A 17033-nucleotide genomic window follows, 5' to 3' on the forward strand; every position below is an offset into this window, starting at 1 on the left:
CGTCGCGGCGAGCGAGCGACGCGGTGCGCCTGCAACCCGCGCCTTTTCCCGGCTCTGAGCGCCCAAGCGAGGCTGAGAGCGCGCGGGATGAGCGCATACTACTCGCCCGCACCCTCGGCCCAGCCCGCCTCGCCTGCGCCGCCCTCCCGCGCCGACCTCGACCTCGTCGGATCGCTCTCGGCGCCCTCGTCCCAGCCCGCCCTCAAGGCCAACGGTGCGTACCTGCCGAGCTCTGAACAACGCCAGGCTGGCTCATCCGCTCGCGCTTGTTCGCCCTGCAGCTGCGATCCAGGCTGTCGACCCTCTCTCGCGCCTGCTTCTCTCGCCTGCCGACCTCGCAACCACCAAGCTCGCACTCGCAGGCTTTGCGTCGGCCTACCCGTTCCTATTCCGCTATGCGTGCGTCCAGCTCGCTCCCGTCCCGAATGCGAAGCTGACATGCGCCGCGACATTCCGCAGCTCCCAGTCGGGCGACCAGAACGGGTGGGCACGCGTCGTGCAGCTCAAGATGGCCGTCCTGCAGCTCTGGCGCACCGGCAGCACCGGCGCCAAGGTCGGCGCCGTAAAAGTGCTCCAGCGCATCGTGCAGACCCAGAGCACTGCCGCAACCGCCGACCCTCGCGTACGTTTCGCTTGGTGCTCTCCTGCTTGCACGGCGTGCTCATGACCTTCCATCACCAGCTCGCAAGGAACCCCGAGCCGAACCTCTCCCTCGTCCGTCCGAACCACCCGTTCCTCAAGATCGCCGCGCTCGAAGACGAGGCCAACAAGCTCCTCGAGGAATGCATCACGACCCTCTTCACCTCGACCTCGCCCGACCTCGTCTCTGCCATCGTCACCTCGCTCTCGACGCTCGTCAAGTCGCGACCACAGTTTGGCAAGCTCGTCGTCACGAGTCTGACGAACTGGTCGCCGGCTGCGCTCGCAGGGCAGAACGCGTCCGTCATCAAGAGTGTCGAAAAGGTCATCAAGCTTTCGCTGAATCACCTCGTCAAGTGCGTAGACTTTCTTTCGCTCCCTCGACCGCTGCCAGTCGTCTGATGTCGCCCTTCTTGCGCAGAAACTCGCATGCGAGCGCCTACGCGTCGCAGATCGCCGACTTTCTCGCGCAGCAGACGCAGCGCATGGAGGTCGCAGCGTCCGAAGCGCGCAAGCAGCGCGAGGAAGAAGCCTCGCGCAAGCGGCAGCTGCTCGCGTCGCAGATTGACGAGCAGCAGCACAAGCGCCGGAGGCTCAATCCGGCTGCGGCAGCGGACGAGAGCGGCAACATCGTGCGGGCGTTCCAGGCCGCCAGTGCGAACCCGCTGGCGGTCAACCCGAGCATCGAGGGGCTTGCGAGCGCGACAGTCGCCGAACTCGTGGTTGCGACGCTGCAGAACGTCTCAGCCGCTGCGCTGAGCACTGCGATCGAGGTGCGCGCCTCCTTCCGAATATGCATTCGCACAGACTCACAGCTCGCATACAGACGGTCCGAAGACACCTGCCGGCGACTGGCGCGGCAACGCCGGTCGAAAGCACACCCAAGCCTGAAGCGGCACCTGAAGCACCGATGATTGACCCGCTCAAGCTCGACCTCGGCGCTGACGAGCTCGACATCAAGGCCGAGGTCCCGCCTGAACCCGCCGTGCGTGCACTTTCGCATCCTCGTTTCGCGAGACGACCTGGCATACGACTCCTCACTTCCCACAGGTCGAGGAGGAAGCCGAAGAGCCCGTCGACCACGCCGTCGCATTTGAGCCCGTCGCCTCGTCCGACCTCGAGCTCTCGGCGCCATTCGAGCTGACGCTCGCCGCGCGCGAAACCATGATCCTCTCTTCCCTGCGACGCGTGTGCGCCGCGGGCGCCGACGGCGCGAGTGCGGCCGTGTGGATCCCGCTCGTGTCGCGCCTGATCACGCGCGGACTCGAGGGCGCGCAGGCGGCGCAGGACGAGGCGGGCGAGGACGAGGCGGCGCGGAGCGAGGCGGAGCGGAGGGGCGAGCAGCTGCGGCAGGAGCTGTTCACGTTCGTGACAGGCGACTTGCAGTCGAGGTGCGCTTCTTGCCTAGAAGATTCACTTCGGCGCTTGGCTGACGTTCGCTTGCGCAGGACCGAACTGGCGCGGTTATGGCTCAACGAGGAATGGTACGCCTCGAAACGGCGAGAATCTACCGAGGTGCGTTGCTCGCGCTCGCCATGCGGAATCAGGCTGACAGCGTCGACGCAGAATCGCCCGTACGACCGATGGCTGCAACGATTCCTCGAGCACATCAACGTCGCTTCGTCGAGCAAGGACAAGGAGCTACTCCAGTTCATGATGGACCTGCCCGAAATCCCGCCCGACGAGATCTACCGACTCGAGGGCATGGCACTCAAGGCAGACCAGTGCGTCTCCCGTTCGTGATCGCGACAATGCATACTCACACGTCCGCGGCCCGCAGGATGCAACTCGGCTTCACCACCCTGCGAGAACTTGCCGTCTTGCGCCCATCCGTCCGCCCCGTCGCGCTCGACGTCCTGCTCGGGCTCTCCACCCACGCCGACAAGCGCGTGCGGAATGCGGCCATCATGACGCTCAAGAAGTGGGTGCCCGACGTCGCCGAGTTGAGCAAGCCCGTGGTCCGCTTCGCGCTCTCGCTCATTGAGCGGCTCAAGGTCGCGCCGCCGAAGGAGGAGGAGGCCGAGCAGGGAAAGAAGGAAGGCGCAGAAGATGGCGGCGAGGAGGACATGAAGATGGAGGCGACACCGCCGCCCGAAGAGCCGAAACCGCCGTTCGCGCTCGTGCGGCAGGGGAGCGTCGTCGACCGGTTAGAACCACCGACCACGATTGAGCAGGTCACGCAGCATGTCGAGCTGCTGCTGGCACTCTCGGTCAAGGAGACGTCGCTGCTGAAGCCGTACGTTTCGTCCTCTTTGGTCCCTTTTAAGCGATGCTGGACTGACCGGCTGTGCCCACCTCCAGTCTTTTCGAGCAGTACGGAGACATGCAGCCGTTTGCGAAAGACGCTCTCGAGGAGCTCATCGTCCCCCTCATTCGCTCGCTCGGCGCACGGCATCCGGGTCTCCTTGCGCTGGTCGGCGATTTCCCGCCTGGCAGCGAGCGCCTCATGCTCAAGGTGCTCGACGTCATCGCCGACAAGAGCAAGCTGCCCGCCGACATCATCAGCCTCATCAAGGATGTGGCAGCGAAGCGCGACCTCGACTCTCGCTTCTACATGATCATCGTGCCGGAATGCAACAAGGTGCGTCGCAGCTCGTGCCTTCATATTGACCGTTCTAACGAACTTCGTACCCAGGCCGAGATTCTTCGCTACCTTCCGCGCGTCATCTCGCTGCTCGACGGCACGCCGCAGAAGAAGGCGGCGATCCGGTCCATCTTCCTCTCCGTCATTGCCCCGCCCGCCCACTTCTCGTCTATCAACTCGCTCCGCACGCGCAGCGAGTCGCTCACCCCGGTCGAGCTCATGCTCTTCCTGCACAAGCACGACAAGGAAATGGGCCTCAAGAACACAATCGAGGGTGCGCTTTCAACCTGCTCCGTTGATCGAGCTTCATCCAACTAACAAGCCGTGCACCCATAGCAATTTCAATCTGTTTCTCGATGGCGGACGGGTTCCGCCCCGAAGTGCTCGCCGCGTTCATGCAGCAAGTCGTCGACGAACCGGTCATTCCCAACCTTTTCCTTCGCACTGTGCGTTCATCCCGCTCCCTGCTCTTGGCGGCGCCCATGTCTGACGCCTCATCCGCAGGTCATTCAAGCTGTCACGACCTACAAGTCGCTGCAGCCCTTCGTCTCGACGACGCTCCTCTCGCGCCTCATCGCCAAAAAGGTCTGGACCGTCGGCCCGCTCTGGGAGGGCTTCATCCGCCTCGCCAAGGCCATCGCGCCCAACTCGTTTGCGGCGCTCCTCCAGCTTCCGAAGGAGCAGCTTGCCGAGCTTGTGCAGAAGCAGCCGACGATGCGTGCGCCGCTGCGCGAATACGTGGTCAAGAGTGCGTGCTACTCTCGTTGCTTAGACCAAGGATCTCCGCTGATACTGCTCGCTTCCGCAGAGGGTGGAGCGCAGAATGCACGCAGTCAGGCGGTCCTCGAGGCTCTCGCAGAAGAGCCAGCGGGCGAGCCGTCGCGTTCCGGAAGCGGGACTCCGGTCTTGTAGAGCGAGCATGTGTTGTATCTCTGCCAGTCGCTCAACAGACCATTCGTTACTCCAGGGACCGTGAAAAAAAAAAGCCGTGACTGCAATAGCTTCGAAAAGCCCTTGAACTTTCGCCCGCGACGTTTGGAGACTTGGCACAAATCGACTTGCAATCTCATGATAGGCTTGTTCCTCTATGTCTGCTATGCAAACTTCACATCGAGCATGCGGATTGCGCCGTCCGCGCCAGCCGACACGAGCTTGTCTTCACCAGCCCACACCACCTTGTTCACGCCTCCGCGGTGACTGGAGCATACAGTTTGTCAGCGTCGAGGCACAGAGGGAGAGAGAAAGGAGAAAGAGGGGACGCACAGGTTCTTGAGCGAGAGGATAGACGACGGCTTTTCGACCGAGTAGACGCGCACCGACTCGTCGAGCGAAGACGCCGCGAGGTGCTTGCCCGACGACGAGAAGGCAAGGGCAGTCACGCGCGCCGAAATGTCGGTCCAGCTGCGACCCAAGCCGCATCAAGGCGCTGTCAGCCCGTTTACGAGCGAAACGGAAGAGTGCAGCAGTCGGGAACCTGCGACGCACCGTGCCTGAACAATCTCGCCGCTCTCGGTGCTGTACAGCGGGACTTTGCCCGTAGCGAGCCCGACGGCGAGCACCTTGGTTGCCTCGTCCGGCGGAAAGGCGAGTGCCGTTGCGTTCGCGCGCAGCTCGATCGTCTTTGTGTGCTGTGGGCTCGATGCGTCGGCGAGCAAGTAGAGGTGGACGCGCGAGTCGTCTGTCGCAACAGCGGCGAGCGAGCCCAAGGGAGAGACGGCGAGCGAGAGAGGCGCTGCGGAGGACGAGGAGGACGGAAGCTTGAAAGTCGACAGGGAGCTGAGGGAGGAAGAAGACGCCGAGAGGGCCTGGACGGCGGACGATGTCGCGAGCAGCAGGGTCGAGGAAGAGGGCGCAGCGGACGCCAGCGCTTTTGGCTGCGCACCTGCGGGAAGCGACGCCGATCTGCGAGAAAGGGCGGTCAGAGACCGCTTGGCTCAGGAGAAGAGGCCCGCATGAGCATACGAGAATTCGTCCTTCGATAGCGCCTTGACCGTGTCATCGTAGGCTGCCGAGACGAATCCGCCTTCCTGCGTCTGCACGACGTCGACGACCAAGCCCGCGTGTCCGCCGCCCTGCACGGGCGCGACCTCACCAGTCTCAGCCCTCGTGGCAAGCATTCGTCCGCTCGAGTCGCCCGAGACGAATGTGTCAAAGTTGGGCGCCGAGACTGCGAGCGCGGTGACGGGGTTCTGGTGGCCGTAAAGCGTACGAAGAGGCGTAGGCGACTTGGGGTCGAGGACGGTGAGGTTGCCGCTGAACGAGAGCGAGACGAGCAAGTCGCCAGCGAACGTGTTGCCCTGTTGCCCGCGGCTAGTCAGGGCAAAGCATCTAGAGCGGAGAACGAGCACAAGCAGAAACGCACGACCTGCTGCGACTGGACCTCATCGCCCTCAAAATTCCACGTCTGCACGACCTTGCGCGACTCGACCTCCCACAGCTTGACACTCGCGTCGGCCGAACTCGTTGCAATGCTCTTCCCGTCCTTCGAGAAGGAGACGGCAAAGACGCCCTTGCTGTGAGCGGCGCCGGCCGCGCCATCGACGAGCGCGCCCTTCTCCTCGCCGGTCGACCCGTCGTACAGGAGGACTTGGCCGTCCGACCCTGCGGAGGCGAAGAGCGAGCCGTCGGGCGAGTAGGCGACCGACTGGACAAAGCGGGTGTGGCGGCGCGACATCGAGGCGTACTTGAACGGGACGCCGTTCAGCACGCAGACGCCAAAGTCGTCCGAGCCAGTGCTGCAAGACGAGATCGAGATGAGCATGCAAAGCGTTGAGCGCGCGGAAGGACGCAAGCAAGTTGACGAGCGACGCACACTGCGCGGAACGGCCGGTTCGCCTTCATCGCGACGGCGTTGACAACCTTGGAGTGTCCGCTGATCTCGCCGATGGACGAACCAGTGTCGAGGCTGAACGAGGCACCAAAGCCCGAGCGACCCTCGCCGACGGCAATGATGCGCTTGCCCTCGCCGTCGACTGCAATGTCGTTGATCTTGGCGAGCGGCTTGGACTCGAGCTTGACACTGTAGTTGCCAGTCGTGTCCCAGACCTGCGAGACGTTGGGAAGTTTGGCAGTTAGTACAGCGGCCTCAGAGGGATATTGGTCCGGACGACCGTGAGCAACCGCCACGCCGCACCTTGACATTGCCCGCGGCGTCTCCCGACGCAGCAAAGAAGTTGCTCAACGGCTTGACGACCGTCACGTTCTGCGCGTGGCCAAAGAGGCGCGTCTCGCCCTCGCCTGCGATCGGGCGGATGACAGCTGTGCGGCCCGCACCGTAGGCGATGCAGGACCCGTCCGGCGTGGCGTAGAGCTTGGTAGACTGGCCGCGACTGTCAGGCGTGCGCCAGGGAGTCAGTACGGGCGAGGAGGTGCGGCGCACACGGTGACGAGGTGGGGGTTGAGCGAGGCGGGGACAGCGAGGCGTACACGGTAGTCGGCGCAGGCACGATGATCGAGCTCTGCGTGATACTGCCCTTGCTGGCCATCCTGGGCTGAGCGGAAGGGAGTGAGTGAAAGCGGAGAGAGCGGAGAGAGCGGCGCAGAGGAGCGAGCGGAAGCAAGGTGCTGCGAAAGCTGCCGCATGTAACTCGCTGCTACGGCACTCCAACGGGATGCGCTTTGCAAAGAATGGCACGCGGACGCTCTGCGAGAACGAGAGGTTGCGAAAGGTTGCTGCGAGATGCACTTCAACTCGTCTACGCCGATACGTCGACCGCCTTGCGCCCCCGTGCGCGACCAATGGCCTCTGCCGTCTCCATGCCCTTCGTCTTCTTGTTCCTCCGCGAGCCCTTCTCCTTGCCGAAGCCACCCATGTCTGTTGGAACGAGAATCGTCAGTTTCGCACGCTTTTGACGAGTCATGGCGGAACCGAAACACACCAAGCGGGCTGGAGCCGCCGTGGAGCATCGCGACAGCGAGCTTGATCACACGTGTCGGGTTGCGCGAGCCGTAGACCTTGGCAGAGAGGTCCGAGATGCCGGCCGCCTTTGCGACCTGGTGCAGGTACGGGTTGACGCGGAGACCGAAACCTGCGAAGAACGGTCCTTGTCAGCACGGCAACAGCCTGAGCATCTTCGCGAGGGACATACCGGGCGGGCGGGAGCGCATCTCGAGCTTGCAGGTGCCAAAGTTGCTCCGCATCGTGCCCCACACGGTGCGGTCCTCGTACCGCTCGACATAGTCCATCGAGCGCACGGCCTGGTTAAACGCCTTCTGCGTCGCCTTTTGCGCCGTCTCGTCCTTGCCCTCGCCCGCGCCGACGAGCCCCTTGCCGTTGCCAACGACGACGAGCGAGTACATCGAGGGCTGCTTGCCCTTGCTCTTCATCGTGACGACGCGCTTGACGATCAAGGGGAAGCGGTACAGGTTGCGGATCTCGCCCGCCGAGAGCTGCGTCACCTGGGCGAGGTGCGCAACCGAGTCGTCCTCGCCGGGGAGGCCGTCGAGCTGGTCGGGCGACGGCCGCGGCTGCTGGAACCCGGCATTGTTGGGCGTGTCGTTGATCAAGGTGACGCGCACGGGGTTCTTCTCTGTGCGCGGGGTCAGGGCGGGGAGCGTGCGGACCTTGGAGGGGTCGATGTCGAGCACGGGGTCGAAGGCGGAGAGGTCGGAGCCGGCGAGCGACTGAAGGTACGAGAGGGAAGGGTGGCGGAGGTCTGGTCGTTGCAGTGCGGGCCCTGCGGGCTCGGCGACGGTCGTGGTGGCCGAGGGCGACGAGGAAGCGGCGGGGGAGCAGGTGCAGGGCGATGAGGAAAAGGTGCGGACGGCGGGCGCGGGTGCCGGTGCGCGGGCCGTGTGCCAGGCGCGTGCTGCGAGCTGCTGTGTGCGCTGTCGCAGGGACTGCATCGTGCAGGGTGCGGTCGAGAGCGCGGGCGAGGCGGCGGGGGTCGCAGCGTATTGAGTTGGCGTCTGGCGCGCGCCAGGTGGAAGCGGGCCCGCGCCGCGCGCGCCTCCCCGCCTCGCTTCGTTCTGGCTCGTCCGCACGCGCTAGCTCCCGTCTCGCGCTCCCGCCCTGCTCGCACTGGCGCCCGAGTCTGGCTGGCGAGCGCATGCAGGTCGCTCTCGATCACGTACGCCCCCACTCGCTCGCACCGCACGCTCGCTTGCTCACACCCGCATCTCTCGTCCCCGCCTCGCTCTCGCGCGCCGATCGCTCCTCGTTCGTCGCCGATGCAGCACGTCGATCCCGACCGCCCGCCGGGCCACCACGCCCTCGCACCGCCTGTGCCACAGACGCACAGCGCGTACGCGCACCAGAACGGCCACGCCGCCTTCTCGCACGCCCCACCTCCCCCTCCTCCGCCCGCCTCGATCCAGCGACCGGCGCTCCCACAGAGCTATAGCACCAGCGCGACTCTTCAGCAACGCGCACACTCGCCGTACGCGCATGTGCTGCCCGTTAACCATGCCGACACGCGCACGCAGCTCTTCGTGAGCAACCTGCCGTTCCGCGCGCGATGGCAGGACCTCGTGCGTGCTGTCTCAATCGGGGGCGCTCGTGCGCAAACTCAGAAGACTCACGAGACTTTCGAGTTTGCAGAAGGACCTCATGCGGAAGAGCGGGACAGTGCTGCGAGCGGATGTTGCGCTGAATCCGACCGACGGGTGCGTCGCGTGACTTTCCCTGCCCTCGCTCTTCGCAATCTCGCTGATCGAGTTACCCACAGACGGAGTCGTGGCTTTGGTGTCGTCCTCTTTGCCAAGGCGGAAGACGCCGCAAAGGCGATCGCAACCTATCACGGGTACACCTGGCAGACACGCGTACTGGACGTCCGCATTGACGCGCAAGACCCGACCGGCGCGCTCGCCCTCGCCGAAGCAAACCGTCAGCAAGCGCTCCAGCAGCAGCAGCGACAGATGGAGCAGCGCGCGCGCAACTCGCCCATCCCGCCGCCGCCTCCCCCGCCCATGGGCCTTGTCGCCGCGCCGTATGGCTCAATGCTCATTCCCGTGCCCAGCCCGCTCGGCCAGGCGTACATTGCGGCCCCTCCGCCTCCTCCTCCACCACCTCCCTCTGTTCCAGCACCAGCTGCCAACGAGGGATCGCAGCCATCGCCCTTTCTCTCGCCCGCTGCCGTGCGCAGTTCCTCTCAGGATGCCGCATCACAGCGCAGCCCATCGCCGGCACCGACATCGACTTCCTCGCCGTATTTCTCGCCTGCACCTGTCGTAGCGCCCGGCCATCTCGACCGTCCCGGCTCCGACTCGATCCTCCTCGCTCAGCAGAGCAGCAGTCCGCACATTGCGCCCGCTGCATCCCCCCGTGCGACTTCCGCATATCCCGCGCAACCAGCTCCACCTCCTCCTCCGCCGCCGTCGCAGCAGCGTCATTCGGGTCACCAGGAGCTCCCGCCGCAGCTGCAGCACGCTGTCGCGATGACCGTGCAGGGCCCCCCGCCGCCGCAGCAGCACGCGGCGATGCTCATGCCGATGATGAGCATCCACCCGATGGGCTATGCCGTGCCCGGCGGGCTCATGCCGTACTACAGCGCGCAGGGCGGTCCGCCTCGTCCGGGCTCGGCGCCGCCGCCCGGTGCGAACGGCGGGCAGTACACGAACAGGCACCTATTCGTCGGCAATTTGCCGTTCAACTGCCAGTGGCAGGAGCTCAAGGACCTGATGCGCGGCGCAGGGAGCGTGCTGAGGGCGGATATCGCGCAGGGTCCGGACGGGCGGAGCCGAGGGTTCGGGAGCGTGCTCTTCGGGACGTCGCAGGACGCCGAGCGCGCAGTGAGCATGTTCAACGGGTTCGAATTCAACGGGAGGACGCTCAAGGTGCGTCTTCGGGGTTCCGTCCGCTTCTCAGTCTTCGCTAACGCGAATGCGCCTCGCAGGTTCACTTCGACAAGTTCTCCGGCGCGGCGGTCGCGAACCAGCAGCCTCACTCGCACCACGGCCCGCCTCCTCCGCCGCCACCGCCGTACGGGCAGTTTGTCATGCCCGTACCGGTTCCCTACCGCCCGCCCACCCTCGACCATCTCGTCTCGTCGGCCTCCGCCAGCAACGCGCCGAGCCCGCTGTCGAACGTCGCGCACTCGGCTGCGCCGTCGTCGAACAGCGGCGAGTCGCGACCTGGCACGGCAGTCGCAATCGACGCGGGTGCCGAATCAGGACACGTTTCGTCGCCGACCTCAAGGCCAGCAATGCATGCCGCAGCTAGCGACGGAGCGCTTGCCTTTGCGCACAACATGTCAAAGGGCGTTGCGGGTCCCTCGGGGGCATCGCCGCCGGCTCCCGCTCCTTCTTTTGCGCGCGGACACAGTCATCCAGCCGCTCCTTCGCGCATCACGATGCCGCCTCCCCTGCCGTTCGGCTCGCTCGGCCTCACGTCGGCAGGCGCGAACGGCGGTACGCCCGCCTCAGGCGGCCCGTTCTCGCCCATGCGCACGCACGGCCTGCCGCCCATGACCCCCTCGATGCCGGCCTTCACCTTCGGCGGTGCCGGACCGTTCGCGGCGCAGCCTACGCCGCCGCTCCTGCCGCACGGCATGTTCTCGCCGGGCGTCGGGCCCTTCTCGCCGGGCGGGATCCTCGGCGGAGGAGGCATGAGCCCCTTCTTCGGTCCCGGCGCGCAAGGGTGGCAGAACGTCGCGCCTGGCGGGCCGGGCACGCCGGGAGGGTTCAACCCGATGTTCCCGGCATATGCGTACACGCCGCACGAGCAGCACGCGCCGCTCGTTTTGCACGAGCAGCAGGAACACGACGGCGAGAACGGGTTCGCGCAGAATGGCCACGATGCGGCGGTCGACAGCGCTGGCTCGGGCGAGACGGCAGGGGCTGGGGAACCAAGCTATTTCCCGCCCGTATCTGCGAGTCCCGCTGTCGACGAGGCGTCGTCACCTTCGCCGACCGCCGCGACCGACGCAGGCGCTCCGTCGCGCCCGCCGGCCTTCCCCGGCATCAAGGCTGCCACCACCACGTCCGCTTCGGCGCCGCCGCTCTCGCCCGATCTCAGCGCACGGCCGCTCCTCGGGTCGAACGGTGCCGGCCACTCGCAGAGCGACAATGCGGTGACGGGCTCAATCGCGCGGGCGTTCGACGGCCTCTCGCTCGGCCCTGCTTCAAGCGCGAGCAATGGCGGTGCGGCGGGCGGGACGCGCAGCCTGCACAGCAGTCCTCGACCGGGTGTCGCCCGCGCGCCGGGGAGCGACCCTGCCGCCGACGCGGCGCCGATCGGGTGGGCCGAGGCCGAGTCGTCCCCTGCGCTCGCGCCGGCGCAGCTTCTCGCGACGGACAAGCAGCGCCGCCGGTCGTTCAACGCCGCCGCGATGGGCGCTGTCGGCGATTTTGCGGCGTCGACGGACGGCGTCAGGCAGGCGTTCGAGGGTGCACCGAGCCCCGTCGAGGAGGGTCTCGCGCCGCCCGTCGTCGGCACTAGACGGGCGAGCATGGACGCGAGCTCGCCCGCGCTTGCCACAAGCGATGTCGCGAAGCCGAAGCCGGCTTTCGGGACGTCGATCTGGGGCTGAAGGACGGTACAAAGGTTCCGTTTTCTCCATGGTTCTGTTTCGTGGTCTGCTTCACCTTTCCCTTGGTCTGTGCTGGGTTGTGCGTAGACGCGTGCGTGGGTCTTGGTCTCGGTCGGGCGGATGGACACTCAGCTGGTCTCGACATCTATGAACACATGGGGGCAGGTCACGGGTACTCCTGGGTAGACACATTGATCGAACAAACAACGTTGTGCGATTTGATCTCTGGCAATGCGCACGAGAGTCGAACTCGTCAGATTGACATCTCGCCTCCGTCGCCCGCGAGGTCAATCTCCTTCTTCTCGCCCGTGCCGCTCATCACGGCGTGAGTCGCCGGGATGGGACCACCTGCGAGCTCACAGGACTCGCTCGAAGCGCTCGATCCAGATTTCGAGCGCTCCCTCGCCGAGTTCGATGTCGACGCCTCGCTCAACCCTCGGGTCGTCCCCGCGCCGAAGCGCACACACGACGGTGCAGAGGGCGCCCATGCAGGGCCGAGCACGGAGAAGGACACTCTGGAGGACGCGCCCGACTACCGCGACTCGGCCTTCTACGATGCCGTCCACTTTGGCGAGTTTGGCCGCTACATGCGGAACAAGCGAGCGAAGCTGCAGGTGCAGAACAAGGCGCTGCTCGAGGACGGCAAGGAACGTCCACAGATCTTCAAGGGTCTGCGAGTCTACGTATGTCCGCGCCCCGCGATTAATCAAGTCAATTGCGCTCATTCTCTTCCGCTCGGACAGATCAATGGCTATACCGAATCCATCACGCTCCCCGAACTGCAAAATCTCCTGATCCTGCACGGCGGTGTCTACGTCCCGTACCTTGACCAGAAGGCGCTCGTCACCCACATCGTCGCGACCAACCTGACGCCGTCGAAGCGCAAGGAGTTCGCTTCCTACAAGGTCGCGACGCCTGACTGGCTCGTCGACTCGGCGCGCGAAGGTAGGCTGCTCGACTGGCGCGACTACTCGCTCCTCGCTCCGCCCAAATCGGCCATGCCGGCCTCGCCCACGAAGGCTGCAGGTCGAGGTGGATTCGACGAGGAGGCGGCGGCGCGCCTCGGGACGCAGACGGGTCAGCGCAGCCTCTTCAGCATGGGCGTTGGCAAGGGAAAGGCGAAGGAGGAACCGTCGAAGCCGAGCCGAAGGCGACAGCGAGGAGCAGACGACGAGGCAGATGTTTCACGGCACGACCTCTCCGCGGTCGAAGGCCTCGTCCTCTCAACAAGCCGAGTTGACGGGCCCTCGAGCGCCGGCGAACCCGACTATCGCGACTCTACGGCGTACGAGGCTTCCGAGTTCGGCGGCATTGGGCAGTTCATGCGCAACAAGCGCGTGAAGCTGCAGGTCCAGCACAACGCCGACGTCGCCGACGCCAAAGATTGTCCGCAGATCTTCAAGGGCTTGCGCATTTACGTGCGTAGCGCAACACCGCTGATGGTCGTCGCACCACTCACTCACCTTCGTCTCGCAGATCAACGGGCACACGGGCTCGATTACGCTACCGGAGATGCAGCGGCTTCTGATCCTGCATGGCGGCGTCTACGTTCCCTACCTCGACCAAAAGGCGCTCGTTACCCACATCCTCGCCAGCAATCTGACGCCGTCCAAGCGACAAGAATTCGCGGCTTACAAGGTCGCGACGCCCGACTGGCTGACCGACTCGGCGCGCGAGGGCAAGCTGCTCGACTGGCGCAAGTACTCGCTACTGGCACCGTCCGCGTCGACTGCGACTTCTGCCCCGGCGCTCGCTGGACGAGGCGGACTCGACGAGGAAGCCGTCGCCAGGCTTGGAACGGGCTCTGCGCAGCGCAGCCTCTTCGCCATGGGCGTCAATCAAGACAAGGACAAGCAGCATGCCGAAAACCGTGCGGTGCTGACCGAAACGCGCGAGAGCCTCTCGGAGCGCGGGGCTCGTCTCGCTCGCGAAGCGCTCGCCGCGCAAAAGGCCGCTGGCGGAGCCACCTCGTCAACCTCCGCTGCCGTCAATCCATTCTTCCGTCCTCGGAGCGCCGTCTCGACTTCCTCCACTACCTCGGCAATTTCTCGTCCGACTACACCAACCAAGGAGAAGCTCATCTCGATTGAGGCGCCCGACCGCTATCCTCCTCCTGTCGGAGTCGCCGCGAAACTGCCGGCAACGACGGACTCGCCCGAAAAGCCGAACGCCGTAACGCACTCGTGGCTGCCGCAGGCCCAGCGCACCGACCGGCAGAACGCCCTCCTAGGCGACTCGGACTGGCTCATGAAGCACACTTCCGCTTCGCCTGACTTCCTACAAGGCTATTTCGCCCAGTCTCGCCTACATTGGATCAGCACGTTCAAGGAGGAGCTCAAGCTGCGTGCCGCAGCGGAGCAGACGGCCAACACACCGCAGCGCCGCAAGAAGCTTACGGGTCGCGCTTCGGACGGTCGCACAATATTTCACGTCGACTTCGACTGCTTCTTCGTCAGTGCTGGCTTGACGACGCGCCCAGAGCTGCGCGGCAAGCCCGTCGCTGTGTGCCATGCCCGCGGCAACGCCGACTCGGCGTCATCGACGAGCGAGATTGCCTCGTGCTCGTACGAAGCGCGGGCTTCGGGCGTGCGGAATGGCATGAGGTGCGTTCATATATCATCAAGCGACTCACGCTATGCCTACTGACTCGCTCGTTCCTGTATCGCGCAGCCTCGGTCGTGCCCGCGAGCTCTGCGCCGAGATCCAGACCATGCCGTTCGAATTCGAGCTCTACAAGAGGTGCACAATGTCCTCTTCCCCTCTAAGTGGCACTCTCTGACGAGCAACACCTTCAGCATCTCCAACAAGTTCTACGGCATCCTGCTATCGCACGCCTCGTTTCTACAAGCCGTCTCCATCGACGAGGTCCTGATGGAGGTCAAGGTCCCGCCAACCATCCTTCGCGACCAGGATCCGGCGCTCGAGCTTGCCGAGCGCATACGCGCCGAGATCCTCGCCGCGACCGGTTGTCAAGCCTCGATCGGCATCTCGCACAACATCCTTCTCGCACGCCTCGCGACGCGGAAAGCCAAACCCGCCGGCGCGTATCACCTGCTTGTCGACGAGGTCGACGAGTACCTTGCGCCGCTCGGCGTCGACGAGCTGCACGGCATCGGCTGGAACCTGCGCGAGAAGCTCAAGTCGGCGCTTCAGGTCGAGACGATCGGCGACCTGCGCAAGATCCCGCCGTACAAGCTTGCGAGCGTGCTCGGCCCGGAGAATGGCAAGAAGTTCGCCGCTTTCGCTCAAGGCGTCGACGACCGCGAGCTTGAGACGGGCAAGGCGCGCCAGTCGGTGTCGACCGAGGTCAACTACGGCATCCGCTTTCCCGAGGGCCGAGACGACCTCGTCGAGCGCTTTGTGCGCGAGCTCGGCGCCGAGACGGCCAAGCGGTTGCGCGACCAGGGCCTGCAGGCGCGCCAGCTCACGCTCAAAGTCATGCAACGGCACCCCGAAGCGCCGATCGAGACGCCCAAGTTTCTCGGGCACGGCTGGGCCGTTACGGAGAACAAGGTCTCGTCCCTCGCCGGACGGCAAGGCGGCGCGACAGATGACGACGACATTGTCGGCGACACGGCGTGGAAGCTGATGCGCTCGATGCGGGCGCCCACGCACGAGCTGCGCGGGATTGGCATCCAGCTGTCGAAGCTCGAGAAGAACGGCGTACCAGTCGACCAGGTGCTCGAGAAGGGTCAGTCAAAGCTGTCCTTCAAGCCGGTCGACAGGCCGCGACCGCCAGAACCCGCTCCACCAGCACGACCTGCCTCGCCGCCTACATCGTCGACTGCAGCTCCATCTGAGCAGCACCGCGCATCGTCAATCGAGACCGTGACCATCTCGTCGAGCCCGCTCGCCGAGGCTTCCGCTGCCCCCGCGCCTCGTCTGCGTGCTTCGCCGCCGCCCGCCGCGCCGCTGCGCAAGGAACCGTCGGCCATCATCCTCGACTCCGATTCGAGTCCGGAGCCGCCTGCCCCAATTGCCGCAGCACTTCCTGCACTCCGACCACGCAAGAAGCGCACGCCCGAACCCTACATTCCGAGCATGTTTCGCGCGACAAAGAAGACGGCTGCGCCTCCGCCTCCGACCGCCGGGTCCGTCACCGATGCCGAGCTCGTGTACTACGGTCTCGACCCGGACATCTACCACTCGCTCGATGGGCAGCTTCGCATGGAGGTGCTCGCCGACGCGCGGCGAAGCAAGCCGCGACCTCTGCCTTCCAAACTGCGCGACAGCAAGCAGACGACGCCGATTACTTTTGACGTACCTGACCAGCCGAAAGCGGCGCCGAAGCCCGCGCCCGAGGTCGTCGTCCTCCCGCCGTCGCCCTCGGAGCTCACCGACACGCAGATCGCCGCGATGCAGTACGACCCGGGCATGTTCCGCGAGCTCGGCAAGTCGACGCAGCTCGAGCAGATCGAGCTGCACCAGCAGCGCCAAGCGCGTCTCGTCGTCGGGAACCGTCCGAAGCGCGGCGCTGCGGCCGGCGGCGGCGCTGCAGCAGGCGCGACAGGGCCCGGCGGCGCCGCCGGCTCTTCGGCGCGACTGCGCGCGCCCGTCAGGGACGTCTCGGTGCGCCAGCCGCCGCGCTTCCAGGGCAAGGTCGACCTCTTCGACATCGACGACCGGCTCGAGAAGTGGGTGCGCATCGCGCGCGACGCCGGGCCGGACAACGACGACCTCGACACGCTCGGGGCGTTTGTCGAAAAGTGCGCGTCGCGCGAGCGCGGGCACAACCTCAAGAAGGCGGTCGACGTCTTGCAATGGTGGCGCTGCGTGCTCGAGGCCGAGTGTGGGACGCAAGCCAAGGCGCAGGGGGTCGCGGCCGTGTGGTGGGACGGGTACGAGCGGGTGCAGGAGCGGCTGGAGTGGCTCGTGCTGAAGGAGACCGGGTGTCGGCTCAATTTGTAGACCTGCAGTTTCCTTCCTTGTCGTTGTACTTGTCAATTCTTCCGCGTTCTTCCGCTGCGGTTCCGAGAGTCCGTGTGTCCTGCACATGGCTAGCGAGTTGACTTCTGAGATGTCACGCTCGACTCGACGATTGCACGCAACCAACGCCCCCGGAATGCATTGCGCGAGAGCGAAAGCGGAAAGCAGGAGGTCCTCTCCCTTCAGTCGCATCGAGCGACACCAGTCGTGCACCCGAAGAGCAGAAGAGTCACTGCCGAGCGACTTTCGACCGTGGTTGCGACATGAGCAAGTCGACCTCTGTGCCGCCGCGAGCCCCCGACTCGCGCTCGCCACACGTCCCGGCCCTGCGCCTTTCCTCATGCACACAGAGCCCGAGCCCCAATCAGACCCGCGCTCACGGCGCATTTGAACCGCGAGCCTCTCACCTCCCAGGC

The 17033-nt window shown here is 65.4% G+C and overlaps 5 protein-coding genes across 5 annotated transcripts; 3 read left to right on the forward strand and 2 right to left on the reverse strand.

The window, feature by feature from the left end:
• Window positions 1–87: 87 nt before the first annotated feature.
• PTA1 (RNA-processing protein PTA1) lies at window positions 88–4135 on the forward strand (the record flags this gene model as incomplete). The annotated part of the gene is made up of 15 exons (XM_076649600.1): window positions 88–214; window positions 282–399; window positions 460–622; window positions 682–995; window positions 1061–1412; window positions 1466–1624; window positions 1690–2030; window positions 2088–2154; window positions 2206–2363; window positions 2420–2875; window positions 2941–3220; window positions 3275–3497; window positions 3560–3669; window positions 3728–3971; window positions 4032–4135. 15 exons carry the CDS (start codon window positions 88–90, stop codon window positions 4133–4135), a joined length of 3216 nt encoding a protein of 1071 aa, XP_076504779.1.
• A 182-nt stretch (window positions 4136–4317) lies between these two features.
• Window positions 4318–6708, reverse strand: JCM10292_006336 (WD40 repeat domain-containing protein; the record flags this gene model as incomplete). The annotated part of the gene is made up of 8 exons (XM_076649601.1): window positions 4318–4420; window positions 4487–4624; window positions 4709–5125; window positions 5186–5520; window positions 5586–5958; window positions 6036–6268; window positions 6357–6552; window positions 6650–6708. The coding sequence occupies 8 exons, from the start codon at window positions 6706–6708 to the stop codon at window positions 4318–4320; spliced, it is 1854 nt and encodes a 617-aa protein (XP_076504780.1).
• A 210-nt stretch (window positions 6709–6918) lies between these two features.
• MRPS5 (mitochondrial 37S ribosomal protein uS5m MRPS5) lies at window positions 6919–8068 on the reverse strand (the record flags this gene model as incomplete). The annotated part of the gene is made up of 3 exons (XM_076649602.1): window positions 6919–7037; window positions 7102–7251; window positions 7312–8068. The coding sequence occupies 3 exons, from the start codon at window positions 8066–8068 to the stop codon at window positions 6919–6921; spliced, it is 1026 nt and encodes a 341-aa protein (XP_076504781.1).
• A 324-nt stretch (window positions 8069–8392) lies between these two features.
• JCM10292_006338 (uncharacterized protein) lies at window positions 8393–11691 on the forward strand (the record flags this gene model as incomplete). Its single annotated transcript, XM_076649603.1, has 4 exons — window positions 8393–8692; window positions 8763–8827; window positions 8890–9997; window positions 10057–11691. 4 exons carry the CDS (start codon window positions 8393–8395, stop codon window positions 11689–11691), a joined length of 3108 nt encoding a protein of 1035 aa, XP_076504782.1.
• Window positions 11692–12029: 338 nt separating this feature from the next.
• Window positions 12030–16599, forward strand: REV1 (deoxycytidyl transferase; the record flags this gene model as incomplete). The annotated part of the gene is made up of 5 exons (XM_076649604.1): window positions 12030–12374; window positions 12435–13109; window positions 13168–14294; window positions 14362–14430; window positions 14487–16599. The coding sequence occupies 5 exons, from the start codon at window positions 12030–12032 to the stop codon at window positions 16597–16599; spliced, it is 4329 nt and encodes a 1442-aa protein (XP_076504783.1).
• Between the last annotated feature and the right edge of the window lie 434 nt (window positions 16600–17033).

This window comes from Rhodotorula paludigena (assembly GCF_050403205.1).
Source record: "Rhodotorula paludigena JCM10292 DNA, Rt_paludigena_JCM10292v1_ctg26, whole genome shotgun sequence".
Classification (NCBI taxonomy): domain Eukaryota; kingdom Fungi; phylum Basidiomycota; class Microbotryomycetes; order Sporidiobolales; family Sporidiobolaceae; genus Rhodotorula; species Rhodotorula paludigena.